Source organism: Camelus dromedarius, chromosome 10 (genome assembly GCF_036321535.1).
Source record: "Camelus dromedarius isolate mCamDro1 chromosome 10, mCamDro1.pat, whole genome shotgun sequence".
NCBI classification, from domain to species: domain Eukaryota; kingdom Metazoa; phylum Chordata; class Mammalia; order Artiodactyla; family Camelidae; genus Camelus; species Camelus dromedarius.
The window spans coordinates 70745646-70768341 of NC_087445.1; the positions used below are offsets into that span (position 1 = coordinate 70745646).

Sequence of the window (22696 nt, forward strand, 5' to 3'; positions counted from 1 at the left end):
TGTTCCTTAGCTTCAAGATGTGAAGAGCTCACACTGAGTTAAAGAGAGAGAGGAAAGCCTTCTGTCTGGATTCCAGAAAAGACAGTCACAAGCTTTGTGAATCTTTTTTTCCTACTACTGAAGATAAAAGCCATAGAAATCCTGAGTACTCAGAAGACTCACTTTGGATGGAGACACAAACCAAGGACCTTTCACCTTGAGAGTCTTAGAGGCTCAGTCCACCGCCGTCTGGACCACAGAGAAACCCGAGCTTGGGTTACATCGTAATGAATAATCCGTTAGTGGGTAGAGTCCCTGGTCGTACTTTGGCGGTGTTTCTTGGCACCAAATTTTGTAGGAGTGTCAGGAGCCTGGCCTTCTGATCTAGATGGACGGGGTTACCAGCGCGGGCTCGGGGCACGGCTCCCTGGCCTCTCGCAGACATAGGACAGGGTACACAGGGTTGTGGCAGGGGAGGGTCTGGGCACAGTGCCTGGCACTGAGTCCAGGGCTCTCACCAGGTGACAGCTGTGACCAGTGCCACAGTGCTCCCTGCCCCGCCGTGTCGTTCCTTCCAGGTAGCAGGGAGTCCTGCTCATGCAGAAAAGCTTCACGGAGCGGTGTCCCTGAGACCCTTGCGGTCGTTTGGGCCACAAGACCCTCAGTGAAGTGCTCTCGGGCACTTTCCATCTGGGGCTCCTACTGGAACCACTGTTTTTCCCCTGCCTGTGGCATCTGCGGTCTCCTGTAGCTCAGTCTCGGACGCTCTGAAGGATGCGTGCCTGCACTCTCCCAGATGACCCTGTGACACATCTCACAGCCTCTAAACCTGGCCAAATTCCTCCCAGCCACGGTCGCTCACCACGGCTCTGCTCACACCTCCCTGGTGGGGCAGGAGGAGGCTCTGCTCGCCCTGTGGGGCTGGCAGTCACTGCATAACAAGGCAGGTCCTGGGCGGAGGCAGCCTGGGGTCTTAGAAAACCTGGGCTTGCCTCCGACTTTGTGGCCACCTTGCTGGAAAGGTCTGTGTGAAAGTCATGAGACTGGCCCGAGTATCCCCACCTGAAAAAGGGCATTCCACAAAACAGGCGACCAGACCTCTGACTTGGACCTTCCCGTGTCCTTTGATTTGTTTCTCCTCGGAACTCTTGCCTCCCCTGCTTGAACTCCCGACAGGTGTGCTTTCAGTCCTGCGCTGTGCCCCCCACATGCCCTGCTTTCCCTGCACTTCCATCTTCTGTGGAAGCGGCTGCTTGGACTCTGTTTCTTTCCACATCCCGTTTTGTAGGAGAGGAGATTAGAGGGAGCCAGGCGCAGCCAGGCAGCTGATGTCAGGGCCAGAAGGGTGGGCATCCTCGTCCAGGGCTGTGGAGGTGGGCAGGGGGCCAGGTTCCGGAGAGATCTCTGGGTAGAATTCAGAGGCACTGTGGTGTCACTGGAAGCGCCGGGCTTCTGGGTTTATTCCTCCTCCTTGTCCTGCTGGCCTTGTGCTCCTGGGCAGGTTGCTTAACTGCTCCTCACCTGAGTGTTCATTGTAACCTTGGGATGATGATGATTTAAATAATAATAATACATAAACCTCGGGCAATTGTCATGAGAAATCAGTCAGTACACAGAAAGCACCTACACCAGGGCCTGGCACAGAGCAGGACTTCAGTTACGTGTGAGCTGCCGCCACCGCCCTCTATGGGATGTAGAGGACTGATGACAGGTGTGAGAGGCGGGGACAAGTCCCTGTTGCTCCAGGCTCCTGGACCAGACATCCACGTGGGTGGCAGAGCTGTTCCCTGGGATTGGGGAAACAGAAACAGGAAGCTTGTCGGGGAAGAGAGATCCACCCTCACTTTCTTCTCTTCCCAAGGAGGGAGGAACAATGCCTTGTCCCCTCGCGGGCTTGGCCACGTGCAGGCAGAGCGCCCAGAGATTCCCGCCCGCGGGCTGTGCTGTGGCTGTTGGGGATTGCTGTCTGTTGTCTCTGAATCACACTGCTGGGGAGTGGTTTACGTAGATTCCCAAGTTTGTAATTAAAACAATTGAGAAACAATTTTCACTATATTAAAAAAAGAAGAAGAAGAGCTGAACAGGAAATCTCTTTTAAGCAGATGTTGTGCTGTGAGTCCTGTAGAAATATCATTTTATCATCAACCCAGCACGGTTATCTCAGGGCTCGAAAGAAACTAAGGGAACATCTTTCCTCCTAACCCAGCGGTTTTTAGCTCCTAATATCATTTCACATTTAAAGGTGACAGCAATATCTTTAACGTTTTTCTATTGGATTAATAACGTTTAATGTTCAGAGCAATAAAGCGAAATGTTTTCGTGAGGGTGCTTTATGTCACTAGCAGAAAATTCAAGTTAAAAAAAAAAAAAAAAGACCACACACACAAAGTAATAGATGCTGAGAGCCATAAACTCAGAAGGGAGCTGGGTGTGGAGGTGGATCCATGGAGCCTGTGGATGTGGGTGCGCTGGGAGGGGCTCCTGCGCTCGGCAGTGAGCGCTCGGCGCCCTCGCCCACTCCCCCAGCCATCCGTCTCCCCCTCAGCAGCAGAATATGACAATGTTAGCATTTTTCATTTCCCTGACGTTACCATTAATAAAGCAATGATCCAAAAGGGGCTTTGCTGAGTCTGTTCTTATGCTCCCATCACTCACGACTAGATAATTTCACACAGGATCGTTTTAAAATTAAATGACGATAAAAACGCTCTGCTGTTCTGTGTTCACCAGTTCATAGAAGTCTATCAAGTCATTAATGTGTCATGACAAACTGCTGGATGGATACAAGAGTAATTAATTATTTGAATAAATAACAAGTTGAACTTGGGGCTTTGAACCACAATGACACACGCATCCCATTAAGGGCGTCTTGGCACCTTTTCAGGGCACTGGTATGAAGGGTTAAAAGGCAGGCCAGGGTACTGGAAATGATGGAAAACAATTTCGTAAACACAGGGTAATATTTTACAGGGAGAGAGCCAAAGTGTCACGTTTCCGTGCCCACATGGGGTTCGGTGTTAAAAGTTCTCTGGCTGTGGCCATTTCAGGATCCCACTTCATCAGTGATGATTCCAGAGAACAATTACACAGATCTTCATCATCACCATTAATCTCTGCATATTTTTCAAGATAATTGCAGCAATTATTATTTGGATTTCTCTTTCATATGCCCATTGTGGAAAGGAACAAGTGCTTATTATGCTGGATAGTTCAAAGAACCTCGGATTCAAATTCTTTGTCATCTCCGTGCTCATTATTCCAACTTGTGTTGCTCTGAAAGTTCATCAGCTCCAGAAATTAGAGCAATGTTATTCACAGGCTCTATTATTAAATCTCAAGGTAGAGCTCAGACTGTGGTTAGCGTGGAAGGCTGAATTGTTCGTTGGTGGGACCGCTGAGTTCAGTTGGAATTACTGTCAGGTGGCGGGAGATGCCCGTGACAGGTGGAGTTGGAGACGGGTGGCAGCCTCACACCTACTCTCCGTGCTAGACTTGCAGCATGAGCTAACAGCCAATATTTAGGGAATGCATTTCTGTGACATGCCCTTTAAAGGTTAATATTAAGTCTGAAATCTGGGTGATTCGTGGCATCGTGCTTCAGAGACACGGCCGCTGGGTAGAAGCGAGACCCCTCCCTGTATTCCAGATCAAAGCGGGTGTCAGCCCCGGTGTCAGTTCTGGACCAGGATGCTCCCTCTCCCTCCCATCGCCACGGGCCAGGGGGCTCGTCCACTGGAGCTGAGTTTTAGGAACGTGATGTACTGCTTTCAGGAGAAGCCATTGCCCAGGGAAAAGTTCCTCGAACGCTCTGCTGATGGGAAAGGTACCTCTGGGTGGGTCAGTGTGTGTCCTGTGCCCCGTCCCAACTACGGCTGTCACTCCACACCCTCTGTGGGGACCAGCAGCGCCTGCCTACCTCAACCAGATGCTGCGAGTCTAGCTGCATGAGAGGGGAGGAAGGCCAGGCCCATGGTTTTGAGCTGGGAGGTTGTGTCTGAGCTCTCTGTAAAGTAAGAAAAACACAAGACGTAGAAATTGTTTTTCCTCTTCAAATTAAGTTTTATTATAAAGTTATGGCCTGGCAGGAATGAGCAGTGCAGTCCTGCACCAGCAGAGTTGGGAGTCCAATGGCTGTGAGACTTTCTGTGGCAGGTCCCTCTTCGTTGGGTCCGTGTCTGTTTTTCCCTGTGGCTGCGCTTTAGGAATCACGGGCAGCTTGGGGAGGACGAAGCCCGGGGCCGGCTCAGGCAGTGGCTGTCCCTCCAGGGCCCACCCCCACCCCGGGGCTCGGGCCTTGGCTCCAGGGTGCTCGTCCTAGGCTCACTCGGAGGCGCCCAGGGCATGCGGCCCCACTAGCCAAGGCTGGAAGGTCTCCGTGCTGTGGTACAAACACACATCTTGTGCCAGTTTTCTTTAACCTGTGGGCCATCTCTTCAAACCCTAAAATTATTACAAGATTATGCCTTTCCAGTTTATGTGATGCTCAGGCCTCCTATTCTGTCATTAAAGTACTTGGACAAACAAACAAGGAATTAGAAGCATATGCTTTGATCTTGGAGTCAGAAGAAAAGGCGTTAGAATATCCTTTTTCACAGAGTCCTAAAGAATCCCCATCTCAAAACACAGCTTTCTTCTGGACAGTGGCCTTGTGTCCATCACCGCATCCTTGCAGGCCCTGGGCGAGAATGGAGCTCATAATCCGGGGAAAGACGTGGGAACAGGAGATTAGAGCACAGGAGCAGGGGGAGCACAGCCCCTGACTCCGAGGAGCCAGAGCTCGAGAGGTGCCCCGAAGGGGAAACTTTCAGCTGGTTTGGGGGGTTCCCAGCCAGGCGTAGGCTCTCCAGGCCGAGACTGCAGCAAGGAGAAGGGCATATCACATACAGGATACACGACTTGATGAAGAAACAGTGGATAGGTTGGGGTAGCTGGATCCCAGGTGCAGGGAGCTGGGCTGGCAGGCAGCCAGACCACACAGTTAGGCTGGGGTCAGCCCACGAGGGCCTGGACTGAAGCATTTGGACATCACCCTTTAAACTTTAGGAAACAATTGAAGATTTTAAGCAAAGGAATAGCACAGCATTGAAAGCTAACTCCAGAGATTTCTGGGGTGGGGATGTCTGTCTCAGCCACGAGTGGGTGAGACACCCACATGATGGCTTCTTAACGTCTTCCAGCTCTGCACACCTTCCAGTCAGGTGCTCACCTTCTTGATTTTACCTTTCTGCTTCAGTCCTTGGATGACTTCTTCAGGCCACATAGGAAGGTGTTCCCACCTCATCCTTGTGTAGCAGGAAGGCAGTAGGAAGGTCTGCCTTTCTGCACCGGCTTTGTGGCCCTGACCAGTCTCTTCCCTCCTGAGCTTCAGGTCCCTTTGGCAGAGTGGGGATGGTGACAGCTCTCAGGGCCCCTAGGAAGTTTAAGTGGGTGCGTGTGTGAGTGCCCAGACACCGTCCCTGACACAGTGCTCTCCAGAGTATGGCTGAGTATTGGTTGCAGACACCGGACGACCTGGGATACCTGTCTTTGCCCTTTGGTTCCGGGGGAAGCATCTGGCCCAGAACCTATAGCAGACCTCTGTGAGTGTTGCTTTTGAGAGGTTTTTGCATAGAATCTAGTTGAGAGCTTAAGAAATCAGCTGTTGTCCACAATGAGCCAGCCTCAGTGGATTTTGAAAATTGTATCTTCTGAGGTTTAAATCCAAGTCTCAAATCACCAAAACATATTTAATACTTACAGTGATTCTTATCATTTGTGAGACTGAAGGCTGTCAGAGCTGGGAGGGATTTTTAACGTCACCTGATAGCCCAGGGCTGTGCAAACCTAGTTGCACATTAGAAACACCTGGGAGCTTTGAAAAACGACTGACCCCCCAGCCCCACCCCTCAGACCAAGCAAATCAGACCCTCCGGGGCAAGGCGGGGGGACAGCGGGCAGCAGCAGTAATTTTCTCAGGTTGCCAGATGAGCACCAGCTGAGTGGCTGACCCAGCCCCGCGTCCACTCACAGATGGGGATGCTGAGACCTGGCTGACCCGCACGTGGGCCTCCTGACTCCGAGGCCAGTCCCTCTTCACTGCTGTTTATTCGACAGGTATTTATTCTCAGTGCATCGTATCCAGAGGTCCATGATGTTGGCACAAACCAGTGTTGGCGAAGTTATCTGGGATCACCTGGTTGAAGTCCTGTTCGCCAGGTTTCTTTGCTATAAAGTTTCTATTTTTCCTTTCATAATTAATATGTAATTTATGAGAAGTACACATACATGTAAATAGTTCCTTCCTTGTCAGATTTTCACCTGCTGGCTTGACTTTATAACTCTGTCCTTCCTTCAGTATTTCCTAGATGGCATTTTATCATAAGGAAGAGCTTCCCCTTATTCCCAGTTAGGTTTTGGGGTGGACTGGTGGATTCTAATTCATCATTATCTTTATTTATTTAGATGCTCCAATTGTTTCCATGTTTAGCCAGTGGGAGAAGCTGGCTCCTATGTCCTTGTGCTGCATTTCCATGGTTCTTTGAGAATGTCTTTACTTTCTGGTGCAACATGATGTCCCAGGCGTATTCCTTTCCTGTCCAGCCCCGAGTCAGCTGTTTCTCCAAGAGCCCCGCTCCCTTTAGAGGAGAATCCATGAACCGAAGTCTAGCCCTCAGTGTGCTCATCACTCTTGAGGTGCCCCTGCTTCTGGGCCCCCGCAGATAGAAATATGCGCATGTGTGTGCACGTTGGAGCACATTACATACGTGTAGATGTGCGTGTGTGTACACATGCTTCTGCAGGAGTTACATGTCTCTATCTGTTTATTAAAACCACATTTATACTGACACCTCCAGTTTTTGATCCGACGTCACAGAGTACATTTCTGTCCTCTTCCTGTTCATTGTTTTGCCGACTTCTCTTCCTGGACCTGAGCGTTAACTGTCAGCATTCCTCAGGGTGAATCCTGGGCCTCTCTTCTCACCGCGGTGTCTTCCCAGAATATCTTACCTTTTCTCGTGTCCTCTGTTATCACCATGCTGGTGACTCCCAAACACTCGCTCCGGCCTCACTTCTGTACGTCCACCCGGCGGTCCTCACCAGTCAAGCCTGCATCCTTGGCCGTAATTCCCACCAGAGTTGACCAGTCTCTTCCCTTGGATGTCTCATGAGACCCTCCAACCCAGCGCATCCAGAGTGGAACCCACCGGCTTACCCCTGGGCTTTCCACCTGCCCCCCGACCCCCGTGTCAGTACCTGGCATCCCATTCTCCCAGCTGTTTAAGCCAGAACCTCAGACTCACCCTTGAGCCCTCCTCCTCCTCCCTTGCCCGTTGCCAGGTCGCCTGACTCTGCCGTCTAAATATCCCTCCATCTGTCTCCTCTCCTCCATTCGTACTGTCACAGTCCTAGTCTGGGCCACCAGCAGCCCTTGATTTACTGCCAGAACCTCCTCCCGGTGACCTTGTCTCCAGCCTCACCCCCTCTAATCTGCTCTTCTCCAGTCTGGGAGACGTTCCTAAAACATATATATGTTCTGTCTCTCTCCAGCTCAAAAACGCTTCAGTGGCTCCTCAGGGACCTCACAGTGATATTCGGGCCACTTTAAATGGCAGTCAAGGCTCCTTATGAGTGGGCCCTTGGTTGTCTCTCCCCCTGACTTCTGTGCAACTGTTAGAAAGACTGAGCTGGATCTCCAGCTGCCCTGACACGAAGTGCTCTGACAGATGAAAAAAGTAAATTGTGGAAGAGTTAGTTAGGCTGTTGATGCTATTTTTATTAAAAACACAACACGTACCAGAACAAGTTCTGTATTTTTTCCTATACCAGCAAACACATACATAATCCCATAGGAAGCAGGCTGGGGGGACCTCAAGGACTGTGCAGAGCACTGCCAGGCTGTCGCAGAGGAGGGCTCTGGATTCAGGGGCACCTTAATGTAGCTGGACAGTTGGAATTGTTTCTTTAGAAAATGTATTTGTTTTCTGAAGGGTTAAAAAAAAAAAAAGAAAACTTAAATCTTCCTGCCTGGGGCCCAAGCCCTGCCAGTGGCCACTGCCCCTGACACGTGTCTCATCTGTGGCAAGGCTTTGCCTCAGGAACAGGACAGGGGCTGTGGATCCAAGTGCTCAGTTGAGACCATGCCCGCCTCCCGGAGCTGTGGGGCCGTTCTTAGTTGCAGTACCCCTGCCTTGGGCCCACAGTTCTGCTTTTCATTCTGCGCCTGCAAAGCCCCTCTGGTTGGTTTCGTGCTCACGAAGGAGTGTCTGTGCATCCACTGTGGATAGCAGGCGTGAACATGTGGTGGTGGGGCCTCGCCCTTCAGCAACCAGAAGGTGTCACCTGACTGGATCTTATCCTTATGTTGAACAAAATGCAGCTGGTCTCTGCTCCAGGCCAGTAAGTTCTTAGAAAGTTTTTTAAAGCCTTTCTGTAGCAGAGGGAGAAGGTTCTGCTTCGTGTTTTTGGAGTCTCGTGGGCGTGGAGCGTGGGGCAGCCCCACCTGGTCCAGCCTCTGTGAGCCCCACCCCACCAGCTCTCAGAGAGCCACGCAGGGCCCCCCGAGGGGGCTGCTCCCGAATGGGGGGGGGGGTTGGAGGGCTGGAGGGCCCTCAGGTTCCTCCCAGGATGCGGGGACGTGGAGGGGTGAAGGGGGCCGCAGGACGGAAGTGACAGTCACTGTCAGGTATTCTGTTTGGGGGAAGGGAGGGCAGGCAGAGAAATGAGAAGTAGGGGGTGGCTTCCGAAATATCCACGTGAAACAGAACCTCAGAGAATATTCATTTGTGGTGTGAAGGCGCCTTTATCAGAAGAGTGGCATTTCTGACTAACGTGGTGAGTTAGCCTCCTGGCACCCAGGGCAGTATTCTTCACTTTGCTTTGGGGGCTCTTTCCCAGGGGGCATTCAGCACCTGGACCCCGCTGGGGCCTTGGACTGGCAGCTGAGCTTGAGCTGGGACAGCGGGGATGCAGAAGCCAGGAGGGCCATGGTCGGGGCACCCAGGGAGGCCCTCCCGGGCAGGCCTGGCTTACACGGTGCCAGAAGCCTTCAAATCGGGAACCACAGCCTCGAGTTACATCATTTAATGTGGATGCGCTTACAATTTCATGAAAAAGCAGATAAAAAGAAGGTCTGTGTGGAAGGGCTTTTCCTCTGGTACAGTGGTGATGGTGATGATGACCATAACCGAGCAGTTAATTTGTACCTGGGGCTTTATGCTTTTAGCTCTTCTAAATTTCACAACAACCCAGGTATTATTTCCTTCCTTCTACAGTTGAGGAAAGAGAGGCACAGAGAGGTTAAACACTTGTCCTAAGTCAGAGGTGGGCTGAGCACCTGAATCCACTATCTGAAGAAGCATGGGCTGCTTGGTGAGTAAATCACAGCCGTGGCCACCGTGTGCCGAGTGCCTGCCGCAGGCAGCTGGGCTCGGCCCCTTCTCGGAGCCGTTTCTTCCCTGGGCAGTGCCGCCCAGCGGGCGTGGTTGTCCTCCTGGACAGGGGACAGTGTGACTCGGCGGCTAGGTGGTGACTTGCCCCCGCACCACGGTGCCCACGCACGTCAGACTCCGCGTCCCCCCTCCTCCCAGGGAGCGGCCCCTCGTGCGTGGGACTCAGAGGCTCTGCCGAGGCTGATCCATCCCTCCTTTTGGCTTATGAATGACGTGGCAAAACAAATTACTTTGGGGATCTAGAAGGAAGTTTTTGGCCCTGTGTAAACTCAGTTGGAATGTCACCTAGCAGACAGCTCTGGGGGCATCTACAAATATCTTCCAAGGAACATCCCCAAAGTGAAGTCACCAAGAAGGCAGAACGGGCTTGGTGTTTTGGTTTGCAAATGAGTTTTGAGAAATGGCCTTGAGATCTTGGGTTGTTGGCATTTTTCCCATCACAAATTGCAAAGGACTTTTGAAACGCCGCAGGAAAGGGGAGAAGAAAGGGCCGGTCGCTGATTATTTACAGCTGGGAGCCCCAAGCAGGTACACGGAATTAAAGGCCTCCCACCATTCCAACTGCATTTAATTTGATTCTGAAAATGACTACCTGCCAGTAAGCCACGTGGTGCACCCTCATCTCTGCAAGGACTCTGAGGAACTGTGACCGAGTTCACTTAACACCGCTTGGCAACTGTAAGCAGAAAACAATTGAGATGCTGGTAATGGAGTCTTTTTTTTTTTTTAATTTTATGTTTTTTGCCACATGACTTTATGACTCTCTTTCTCAGGAGTGTTGATTGGAGTATTTCCTTGTTGCAATGTCAGTGAGGGGAGGGGTGGGCAGCCCTGAGCAAATATGGGATTCCTAGGCGACAGGGTGGTCCTGGGCTGGGAGCTCTTGGGAACGGGTCAGTGAGGGGTTGGTGTTCAGTCTGCAGAAGTCCGAGGGTGTGCATTTGGAGGAGGGAAACAGAGAAAGGCTCTGAGGGATTGCCTTGACAAGAAAAATTATGGTTCCCATTTGAAGGGAAAATGCCGCAGCCAGGACCCTATCCCGTAGCAAGACGAAGTTCCTGCAGGTTCATGCAGAGCTGTCTGTGCAAACAGGAGTCCAATTTTATGTCCAAACAAATTTGGCATGCAAATTGGACTTCTTCCCCAAGGAAAGCAAAGGCAGGTATTCTGGTCAGTTAGATGGAGAAGAACCACTCCCCTCTCCTTCTTTAGAATAGGGGGTGGTATTAATACAGCAGCAGATTAGAGCTTTATTTGTTTAAACCTTGCAGATTCTGTAAGCATTCACAGTCCCCTTGACTCACAGTGCCTGATTGTAAAAAGAACAGTTGAATGAGCTCATTGTTTCCTGGTTTCTTCCTTTAATGTATTTTACAAACACGCTGGTGACAGGCCTGACACCCTGATTTCTATGTACTCTCACTTCAGTGTGGGATTACAGCATTAATAACAGAGTTCCATGCATCATGCCATTTTTAAGCATGATCGTTATGATAAAGGGCATATACTTAATTACAGGCCTGCTTAATTACAGCTCTGTTGAAGCTCGTTTGTTTAGGAGAATGCTAATTGCGCTACGGAGCCCGCGGCACCTCCTCGCTTTCATCTGCCTGGTGCCGCTAGGTGCCGAGGATCAGCGTTTTGTTAAAACTGCCACCAAAGATAAAATTGGAAAAAAAAAAAAAAAAAAAGGAAGAAGAAGAAAGCACTGTCCTGGTCCTGAAAGGAGGCCTGCCTGGCACGTGGCTTTGTGCCGGAGCTGCCGTGTCATCCCCGCTTTCCAGGCAGGGCCACCAAGGCTCAGAGGTGAGCCGGGCGCTCGGCCACCCCCCAGCTGCCCATCCAGGGGACCCACCACGCCCGCTGCAGCGCCACCGCCAGCTGGGCTCTGGGCTCGAATCTTGGTCCCATCCAGCCACCTAACTCCTCCCAGCCTGGGTTTCCTTACCTGTAACTTGCTAGTCGTCATTTTGAGGGTTATTTGACACGTGTTCACTGTCTAGTGTGTGGTAAATGTGATCTCCTTTCCTTTTCTCTCTTTCTAGCCTGGGGCTGGGCTAGGGGAGAAGTTCTGTGACCCCAGGTTTAGAGGAGCCGAGGGGCCTGGAGAAGGGACTGCTCTGGGCCCCAGGAATGCCGCCTTTGGCACCAGTGAGGAAAGGACAGGTGTGTCCTGCTTCTTCAGGGTTGTGGCCATGGATTGGTCAGGCCGTGTCAGTGCGAGGACCCCGTACAAACCCCAGGCTGACTGGGAGGGCAGGATGGGGGATGAACATGTACCCCCCCCAAACAGTGGGTCTGCGAGAGCTGGGACCTGTCGCTCATGGCTCTGCCTCCAGCTCCTCCACCGTGTGTCACTCTGAGTAGGACTTGGCACTAGGCTGAATGCTCAAACGAGGATCACTGGCTCTCAGCGCTGGGAAGAGTAGTAAGGACAAAACACTGGCCTCAGCTGGGGAAAAGGAAAGAAGGAAACTGAGTTCCCCCACGAGAAGCCCGGATGGAGATGATTTACGAACATCTTTGGGAACATGTGAAAAATGTGTGCTGTTGATTTTAAGAAATATGTTTGGCAAACCTCTAGATATCTTAAAATATGGAAAGGCCGCCCAGATAAGGAGAACAGAAATGGATGTGATGGAATTAGAAGGGAGTTTAGCGGTCCCACAGATCAGCCTCCTACCCAGAGCACCAAATCCCTCCCCAAGTCCTTGGCCAGCAGCCGTCCACCTGGACCTCGGTCAGCCAGCTCCACTCGTCCTCCCTTGCGTCTTCCCCAGAGGAGGGCAGGCCACTCTCTGCACCGTGCCCCGTCTCTCTAGCCCCTCTTCCCGAGAAAGCTCTGAGAACACGTGCAGATATTTGGTTACGTTCACCTTCAAGACCGGAGCCCCATCTCACCCCGTTTCCTGGGTGCTGGGCTCAGATGCAGGTGAGGGGACGACGAACAAAGTATAGGAATCAGGCCTTCCTGGAGCAGCAGGCTGGCGGCTTCCTCTCTTTCCTCCTGGGGGCCAGCTCCCAGTCCCTCACCACCTGGTGGGCTGCGCAGGGCCACCCTCTGAACTCCACACTGGAGCCCGGAGCAGACCAAGGCGCTGCCCCTCCCCCGCACCCGTGGCGCCCCCCCCCCCCTTCTAAACAGTCGGATCACGCTGTTGATTTATTCAACAACAGACTAGTCGCTTCTGCTGTTGTTCCAGCATGACCATCTCTTTCATCCCATCTAATACAGTTGATGTTTTGGACCTAAAGTACAGGACTTAACAATGACCTTTTAGTAAATCCCATCTGTTAAATTTAGCCCATGATCCTTACTTTTTGAGATCTTTATTGGGTTTCTCTCTGTTATCCAGTTTATAGACTGTTCTCATCAGCCACAGACTGGATAAGCCTACTCTGTGTGTCTTCGTTGAAGTAGTTGATAATGCCCTGGGCACCCTCCAGAGGGGTCGCTGGAGGTCAGTGTCAGTCTGTTAAATCAGCTTCTTGAACGTCTAGTCCCACCAGTTACAGCCTCTCCTCCCCTTGGCATTGACCAGACCCATTTGCCCGTCTTGTACACATGGGTAACATGAGAAATTGTCAAGTGCTCTGCTAAAATCCACATTCTTTCAGCCTACTGTAATCTTGGCTATACTAGATTTTTTAAATAAATGAAATTTGGTTGGCAGATCATCTATTTAGCAAACTGTCACTGTCTCCTAGGGACCCTTTTCAGGGACTCCAGGGAGGGTGAGAGCGAGCTGTTCCTCTTGAGCCAGTTCCCATGTGGGAGCTGCAGCCTACAGGACCTGTGGCCTCACTTTCTTTTCCCCCAAGATTGTTAAAACCTGTTTTCTTGAAGAATACAAGAAGCATCTGGCTGTGCCCATCTTTCTATCATGAACTCTAGATAAAGTGATTTATCCTCAGCTCCCATCTCTCTGCCTTCAACCAGGCAGCTTCCCCTAGAGGTCAGATAAGGTCCAAGAGTTCTGCACACCGTCTCTGCCACTGAACCCTGTCAGTGGGCATCAGCCCCACCATCCTGAAGGCCACCCTCACTGTTGCCTCTTGCTTCTCAGAAAGTCTTGGGAATGCATCTTCCCTTTCTTCTCTCCAGATGTCTCCCAGGCCAGACCTCATCACAGGGGATGCTGACCCCCACCCCAGGCACCGCTGTGCTGGGACAGGAACACAGAGGTGACTCACACATGGATGGCCAGAGGCCCACGGCCCGGGGAAGAAGCATGGCCCTGGCCAGGTGCCCAGGGAGGCGGGCAGGACCTCGGGAACAGCTTCCTGCATGGGGGCACTCTGAGCAGACCCCAGAGAGGTGGCCGGGTATAGACATAGAGTGAAGGGGAGGGGAATCGTGTGCAGAGGGTCAGAGAGGACCCCATCTCTTCCCTTTGGGGTGCAAGCATGACTACCAGCCTCACACTGGGCAGGAGTCGCCTCCCTCCCTCGCTTCCACCCAGTGCTTCCCGGGATAATCAGGCCTCTGCAAGTCACATCACCACCTTTTCAGAACACATGTTCCCTGAACACACGTTGACATTTAGATGGAAACAACTGTCTCCAGTGAGAAGAGAGACCTTCATCATATCTTACTAGAAACCCTCGAACACGAGAAGTTCTTTAAACACCAAAGGCAGAAAGCCTGGTGGGTGGGCGATTAGAGTTCACAGCTCAGTGATGTGGGCTGTAGATGTGTTTGCTGAAGATGGCTCCCCGGGCGTGTGGTCGGCCCGCTTCCTGCTTCCCAAGTGCAGGTGGGGAGCTCTGTCCCGGACCCCGCCGTCTGTCTCCTGGGCAGAGAAGGCGGGAGGGAGATGTGTGTGTGCAGAGCAGAGGGAGGCATGGCCATGGCAGGTGACGACAGGGCGCTCTGCGGATTTGAAGGGGGAGGTGGAGGATGCCGTGGCTTCCAGCTCCTGACTTGGGGTGGCCCAGAGTGGGCGGCACCTTAGCGGTGAGTGGAAGCCCAGGGAAAGAGCAGATTTGAGAAGACGGGGGTGGGTCTGACTCGTGTGGGGCTGTTCACACACGCACCCACGTCCCGGCTTGTAGGTCTGACCAGAAGGAGCTTGTAGAAGGGCCACCTGGACACTTGGGGAGGGCGGTCAAAACCAGGAAAGACCCTGCTTTGGAGGAAGCGGGTTCGTTCTTGGAAATTGCATTTATACCTCACGGAAGGGCCAGAGACTGCACGGCCTGCCAGCTGTGTGACCTCAGCCGTGCCAGCCTCTCCCCCCAACCTCTGACCCCGACCTGTGAATGGCTGGAGCTGTGTGAGTGCTGTGTGCACGCCTGCCTCTGTGGATGCGGGGTCAGAGGTCAGGGTGCCACGTGGGGTGAGCCTTGACTCCCAGCCACGTTGGGTGGACGGGGGCAGGTTGGCCTCTTCGTGGGTCCTGGGAAGCCTGGCCCTGCCCTCTCTAAAAGGCCTCATGGCCTTTCCAGGCCCAGGCATGGACGGGTGGGTTTTCCCAGGTGTAGATGCGCGCCAGGCGCGTGTAGGTGCTCAGATTTCATTTGTGCACGTGCATGTGTGACGTACTGTGTACAGTGACTGTGGCTCCCCCCACTTTCTGGGGAGGTGTCACACTGTCCCCAGTGCTTAGCCAGTCCTCTTCCGGGCAGTGAGGGCAGGTGGCAGAGGCTCCTGTTTGGGAAGGTCTATGACCACAGACGCTTCCATCCAAGCCCAGGGGCCCCTCCTTAGACAGCAGCCTCCCCAAGAAAGGAGGAGGTTTCCAGTGCAGCTGGGCCCGCTGGGCTATTTCTTTTTCTTCAAACCTACCAGAGAAGATTTCATTTTTTTCTTCCCAGAAATTAGGAACATAGCTTAAAATGACACATTTGGCTCATCTTGCTGATCAGAGAGGATTTGTCCCAGATTCCTTTTCTTTCTTTTATTTCCTTTTCTTCTTTCTGCTTCTGCGACTCTTATGCCTTAGGACTGAAAAAAATTGCCCACCCCTTGTGTAGCAGAGAAGTCCCCCCATTAGGTGTCGTGGAGCAGAGGTCATTGCCCAGGGAACCCCTCATCCAGAAAACCATCCCCCTCAGCATGAGGCCCCCACACCACACGAGTGACAGGGACTGGAGAGGCCGGGCCCCAGGAGAAGCCTCGCCCGTCCCCACAGCCGGCTCTGCTGCCCAGCCTTCACGCTGCACATGCCCGCAGCGCGCCCTGTCCACGTGTCCCGTTCCTCCACGTCCCAGGGTTTCCATGCTGTAAAGTGCCCTCATCCCAGGGGAGGGTGCCCTTGAGGAGGCAGCTCCAGCTTGTGATCTGAAGGCGATGACCTGGCCTGTGCGGGGCTGTGAAAAAGGAACCGAACCACTTTCCCCCTCACTTCTGTGGTTTCCTTTGTTGGAGACCCATTCCCGCCACTTCTGTGTCCTGTTAAAACCTAGCAGAGCGGTGAGCCTCAGCTCAGCCCGTGATACTGGGGCTAAGAGACCCAGAGGCCCCCTGCTGAGCACCCCGTGCTGCGTTACGCAGGCCGCACTGCCCTCCTTTTAAATATAACTTAAGTAGTGCACCCAGAGCCAAGGCCAGGGTTCAAACCCGGTCTGTCTGACTCCAGAACCACTCTTTCCTCCAACCTAGACCTTTCCCCTGAGCCTGACAGCCTGGGCTGTGATTCCAGTCTCCGCTGAGAGAGTATCTCACAAACATGCTCACCACCCACCTCCTCACCGCGTCCCCTCAGTGGCTCCCACACTTACCCATCAGACCCTGGGTGGGCTCTGGACCAGTCCTGCCCTCACAGCTCTTGTTTGCCCTGCTGTGGGGTGTCTGCCTCCCTCAGCAGGTGTGTGTCCTGGGAGCAGAAATGGCACCTGTGCACACGTGGCCCTGGGCGCCACTCACCTGTGCACTCGTCGGCCAGCTGCAGCCCCCGACTGGCTTGTGTCAAGACCAGTATCTGTGTCAGTATCTCAAGTTACTGAACATCAGTGGTGTCTGCAATGCCATTTCCTCTTTTTTTCTTCTTTTGCAGCAATGGATGGTGTGCCTTTTATGATTTCAGAGAAGTTTTCCTGTGTTCCAGAAAGTGTAAGTTTTATGCATGCTCACCCCCTCTTCTGCTGCCTCCAGCCTGAGCTCTCTGCTCCACACATGGGGTGTCTCGGCAGCCCCTACACCCCTTCCCCTGCCCCCGCCCCTGTTGGAATCATTGCTGCCCTCACGTTCTCCCTTTGGAGGAAGCTCAGGCCTGCAGCCAACAACAGGGCTGCCTGAGAGCTAGAAGTGGGCTGTGCTCCTCCCTGGGCCCCTTCAGCTAATGCTGCACATAGTTGGTGCTTGAGAAGTAAAAGAAAAGAAGGGAAGACACACACAGCCACAGCCAAGCCTATTCATTTCAGATGTGATGGTAAATGACACTAAACTTCACTGGCTGTAAATGTTCTTGGTTTCCAAGTTCAGCTTATTAATTTTTGTTCTTATTTATTTAACGATGATGAAGTCCAGCAGAAAGAAAGCTGCCTCACTTTCCCTTGTCGTCACTGCATCCCACAGTGACCACATTCTCTGCAGGCATCCGAATGGCAGGGCCAGCAGCCGTGGGTCTCCGGCCCCTGCAGGCCAGCGCAGACCTCTGGTACACATGAGTGAACCGAGGCCACACTGGGTCCCTGAGCCATCTTTAGTGACAGGGACAGAGTGAGCTAGCGGGGCCTGAAGGCCAGAACCCAAATCGTGAGAGGCACCCACCGCACAGCTTTGCGGGCCCAGCCAGGCACTCCTGTGCCCTCTCTCAGGTGGTGCCTGCCCCCCTGGATGGCAGTGGCCTTCCCTCCACTCTGCAGTCCTGGTTCGTGTCGGCTCAGTAGACTTGTTTCTGGGTTTTTAAAAATCCTTTCTGCAGAAGTTTGCTTTGAGTAGCTAATAAATATGAAGGCCTGGTTTGGGCACCAGCTAGAGAAGCCTTCAGTGTTTTTCTTGGATCCAGCTTAAAACCACCCAGCTTGCGATTTGACCTGCACTGGAGTTTCCATTTTCATGAAATATAATAGGCCTCCTCTGAACCCTTCTGGTAGGCAGCTTAATCTTGAAAAACGCTCGTGACGTGACATGCAGAGCGTGAGTAACTTCAGCCGACTCCACTTGGCCGCGTTGTCATGGAGACGCTGGCGCCTCTCCCGCCCGCTCCCTTGGAAGGGCCGTTCTGTCCTGCACACCAGCTCCAATCGGGAAAGTTTAGTGGGGCAGTTAGAGCCTAATGATACAACAGCTGGACCTCTGCTGGATCCCGGGCAGCGCGGGCAGGCGGCCCCGGGCTCGCGCCACTCGGGCTGGCGGCGGGAGAACGCCAAACTGTTTTGTGGCTACCGGCAGAGCAGCCCCAGGAGCTGAGTGCCTGATTTGGTGGCCCTGTCCCAAGATCGCCCTCGCAAACGTTCTGCTGCCAGGCTCTCCGACACAGCAAGTGCTCAGGCGGGCGGACCCGGGCCAAGCCCAGTGCCAAGCGCTTCTCTTGTTTAATCTCCCAGCAGCCCGGCCAGGAGGGCCTGCCCGCCCGTGCTGCTTTGTAACCAGAGAGGAAATGATGAAGCGATTAACCTGCCACTGCATCACTGGGAGGCGCTGAGTCGGGTTCGAATCCGGGTCCTTGGTCTCGGAGCCGACCTTGTCCACCCTTCCTCGCAGGAAACCCCCACCCAGCCCGGCTCAGGCTCCAGCTCGGCCCCTGCCTCTGGGCTGTGGTTCAGAACCCTGAAGGCCCCAGGGTTTTGTTGGAGACTCTCAGGTTTCACCTGTCCACCAGCTGCTGCCAGCTACTGGCCTGGGCTGCAGGAGGCGGGGCCGCTGCCCTGTGGAAGCACAGACCTTCGATGTCCCAGAGGGGGGATGGACCAGGGGCCTCGCAGACAGGGCTCCCTCTGCCGCTCTGCGTGCGTTTCAGCCCAGGCATCTCTGGGCCTCCAGCTGACTCTTGTTGCCATGTGTCTTTGATTTTTAGTGCTGTCTGTTGAAAAGCCAGCATTTTCCAAAAAAAAGGGCCCCATGTCTATGAAGTTATAGAAACACCCATTAACACGCAGTGTTATCGTTTTCTACCCATTGATTTCTCCAACATAACTGATGGACAGTTACTTCATTCACCTGTATTTTCAAAGACCTGGAGTTCCCTCCAGTTCCTTCCCTGGATGCCAAGGAATCCCAGACCCCCGAGAGATCAGCTGCCATTCCCCTGGGGTTCCTTAGACCCCGTCCACCACAGAGACGTGGCAGGCAGGGCGGGGTGGTGAGGCCTTGGGCACCTCCATTCCCACTGCTGCAGAAAGAGCAACCCGGCTTTTTACATGGGCAGGGAGAGAAGAGAGGCAGGAGTTATTGGTGACAGTCACTGTGACCCTCCTGGGTCCGGTAGACACATGACTAAGCAGGGTCCCCAGCAGAAGGGGCCCTGGTGACGGCCAGGTTTCTCGGTCTGCTCCTATTACTGCCCTCGCTAATCACTGCGAAGTCACCCCGATGGTTTCCGTGGAAAGGGGGTGGGGAAAGCGCTCGAACACATGGTGGGTTTGAAGTGTCACAACTGTTATGAATAAAAGCAGATGTGAAGCAGCGTTTTCCAGCCATTTAAAAGGATGACTCTATCTGTATTTTCAGATGCAGCCCTTTGATCTCTTGGGAATCACCATCAAATCTCTGGCAGAAATTGAAAAAGAGGTAAGCAAGCTGCCCAGACGGGGACAGGTGGGGCCTGGGCCCGCGCTCACTGTTAGGGGTCTGTCCCGGGAACAGGGTGACCCTTGGAGAAAGACACTTTCATTGCTCTCAAGTGTATTTCTTAGAAACAAAAACTCACTTTTAATGTGCTTATTACTTCAAGTAATAAGTCAGAAGGTTTTACGTGATGGACAGAACAATCAATTTTGCTTCATTTTTTTTTTAAATATCTCGGCTTAAAGAAGGTGGAGGTTGGGGGCTGGGTGTGGGGTTGGCTGTCCCCCTTTCTGTTTTATGATTTGCCACCAGTAAGGGTTTGGGGAAATGTCCAAGCCTCTTTGTGATTTAGAGGAAGGATCGCAATACATTCCATTGTGCTTGGTAAGCCAAATCCCACTTGGCAGCCTGGTTTGAAAGAGTCTGGATGTTTTCCTAATAAAAAAGAAAGAAATCCAGGACCGGAGTCCATGTGACAACTCTGAAGACAGAGAGCTGAGATAATGGAATCAAACTGGAGGTCAGCTCCGCCGGTGTTCTCCCCGCTTTCATAAGACAGCGCGAGAGTGTGTGTCGTCTCTTATGTATAGACGGTTGTTAAGCAGTCACATGCTTGCAGCCAGCTCTCCTCTGAGAGGAACATTTGTCTCCAAGATGGAAATGGTAGAACCATTTCAATATTCTCAGTTCCTCTGGGTTTTCTCTTGTATACCCAGCTAGCAGAAGCAGGTTGCATTATTGAAAGATGGCTGAAATCAAGGAAAATTGAATCAATGTAATACAACGAATTTCTAAACCTGTCACACCAAAAACAAGACAAGAAAGTCCCCCTTTGTCTTTGAGTTTTGGTAAATCACAAAAACCAACCTGATTGTCATCTGCAGATTTTGAGGGTAGACTTAGGAAGAAGAAAGGCAGGCCACCACCCCGTCAGAAAACACCCGTCCGAGAGGTTCCGTGTCTGCTCTGCCCAGAAGCCGCGTGGCCAGGGGTGGCTCCCGGCTGCTTGGGGTCCCGCACAGGGTGGCTCTGGCGAGTGTGTGCGGAAGGCCTTTGCGGGGGCTGCTCTCCCTGCAGGCTGTGGAGTAGGGGCACGGCCTGTGACTCTGCAGGACGGACAAGGTCACACAGGCCTGACAGGGTGGGGGTTGGGGTCACACCCCCTCTCTGCCTAAAGCCAGGATGACAGTCAAACCTGTCGCGTGAATACTAAATGGACAGATACAGAAAGCGCGCAGACAGCAGATGCCCGTCACTGCAGGCTGGTGGTGGAGACGGGGCAGCCATGAGGGGACGTCGCCCCTTCTCTCCCCTCCCGTCCTCCAGGCTGTGACAGGAGCCTCATTTATTTAAGCACCTGCTTGGTGCTTAGCTCTTGGGCTGGGCTTTACCTCCACCATCACCGATACTCACCCCAGGCTGACCAGGTGGCATCATTCCTCCCCACTTCATGGGGCAGAAGTTGAGACTCTGAGAGGTGAAATCATTTGCCCCACATTGAGACCTAGCGTGTCATTCCCCAAATCTCTCCTTTATGACACACAGCCTGTGAATCCCTGTCCCTCCAAGGGGCTGGTGGGGACAGTGGGACCTGGGAGGCCCCTCAACCTGTGTTCTGACCCCGGCCTGGCCTGCAAGTTACCAGGATGGGGTGGAATAGGAGCGAGCCCCGGTGTGGAGCCAGTGCATGTGGTGAAACCACCATAAAGTCTCAATTCTCGTCCCCATTAAAGGGCCAAAAACGTGCGTGGTTAGACTGCGTTGTCTTGATGTCTGGCACCTGGAGCCGAGCCCGCCTGCCGGGGGCAGAATCTTCAGCTCATCCACTTAACCTCTCTGAGCCTTGGCGTCCTCTTCTGTAAAATCAAGACAGTGGTAAAAACGCCCCGTAGCATTTATGAGTTTGACTGAGACAGTCATGGAAATGGCTTAACAGCACCTGCCAGGGCTACTGCGCGGGTAGTGATCAGCGGCTGCTGTCATGGTCATGGTCGTTGTTGCCACCATCCCCTGGTCCACAGGAAGCGAGGAAGTTGGTGTAAATCCGTCCCAGTTCAGCCTGGCTCGCCGCCCCCTTGCTGGTGGCAGAGTGACGGCAGCTCAGTGAGCCAAGCCTAGCTTGCTTCTTTGTTTTCAGTGATGGGTTAAAACCCACATCTGTGTTCTCTGTTGAAGGAAACTAAAGTGGAGTTAAAGAAAACGTAGGGAAACGGGGAGAGGTTAGAAATGCTGAACAGGGCGTGAAGCCGTTACAGGTGTCACTGCCGTCAGTGATGCCACGGACTTTTCCACTTAATCTGAGGATTTAAAAGTTGTCACACCAGCCACCTGTGTGCATTTGATGGCGACTAGAATGTTGGCGTCCACACACTTTGGTGAACAGGCTCTTCAACAAGGTCAGGGAATTTTCTCGTAAATAAACCGGAACTTGCTCCTTTTCGCTGCTGAACTCAGCGTTGCTCCTGAAGTTGGAGACCGAGGAGAAGCTGTGCCCAGGCCCTGGGCTCCGCGTTGGGTTCTGTGGGTTGGCCCTGAGCCCCTGGGGGTCTCCTTGATCAGGATGACTTTGCTCTTTTCCATTGTCAACCAGTCTGGCTGGCTGCCCTTGGGGATGGGGCCGGGGGCGCGTGCTTGAGGAGGGGCCTGGGGGCAGGGGAGCTCCACGGGGGGGGGGGGGTCACTGTACTCATGTTCACACTATCAGCCAAGCACCCTCCCCCGAGAAGGCAGGAGACTGACTGCCTTTGGGTTCAGGGAGACCATGACCTGCACCGTCCCCGAATGTCACCTGGGATTTCCAACCAGCATCTGTGGGGGCTGCTTTATGTGGGGCGGTGCTCCCCTCTGTGACCCCTCTGCACCCCATGGGGGAGGTGGTGTCACAGAAGTTTACAGCAGAAACCTGGGCTCAGGTGGTCCCTGGAGGCGGCACACTGCCCGCCCATCCAGCCCTGGCATGGGTTTCTCTCCTGCCAGCTTTAACTTCACCCACCCTGCTCTGCCTGGGGGATGCGTCTGAAATAAGTCTGCGCCCCGTCACCATTTGGCCTCAGGGACAGGTTACTCCATGAACGAGCCCCTCCCCCAGTCAGCCTTGAGCTTGGTGACTAGGGACCAGAGCGAACGCCAGCAGCCAACCCAGGATCACCAACCCCGGCTGCCCCCCACCACAGCAGGACCCGCCACGGACCCCAGCCTGCCCAAGAGTTGCCTGGCACTGAGTAACAGTTGCAGAGAAAGGAGGTATCACCCCAGGTGGGTGGCAGTGCACCTCCAGCCTCCCCGGACTCTGATGGGCTCCAGGTGCAGTGTGACGCTCGGCCCCGCCAGCAGGAAGGTGGGACAAGGCTTGCCGGCAGTGTGGACAAGAGCCGCCTGCCATGTGGGTGCGTAGATTCCAGGTGTCTGTGTGGACAGTGGAGGCAACGTGGTATAGTGGAGGGGACACAGCTTTTGAGTCCCACCCCCTGTGGTAGCATGCCAAATCTGCAACCTAGGCTGGGCCCTGGGGCAAGGCCCCCAGCCTCAGGTTGGGGTGCAGGCCCACGGCTCCCACCTTGGTCAGGGCACTGGTCCAGCGTCTGCTGCTGGCGTATTCATGGAGAGACCCAGCAGT

At 53.4% G+C, this 22696-nt stretch overlaps 1 protein-coding gene across 3 annotated transcripts in view; it reads left to right on the forward strand.

Moving 5' to 3' along the window:
- MVB12B (multivesicular body subunit 12B) overlaps positions 1–22696 on the forward strand; it is a 163928-nt gene that overhangs the window by 123131 nt on the left and 18101 nt on the right. For 2 of the 3 annotated variants that reach the window (XM_064490518.1, XM_031450470.2), the window contains exons 8-9: positions 16406–16461; positions 19024–19083. In XM_064490518.1, coding sequence (XP_064346588.1) covers positions 16406–16461; positions 19024–19083 — 116 coding nt within the window. Of the gene's footprint in view, positions 1–9230; positions 9275–16405; positions 16462–19023; positions 19084–22696 lie in introns of those variants that run through there. The other variant, XM_064490521.1, reaches the window with a different exon arrangement.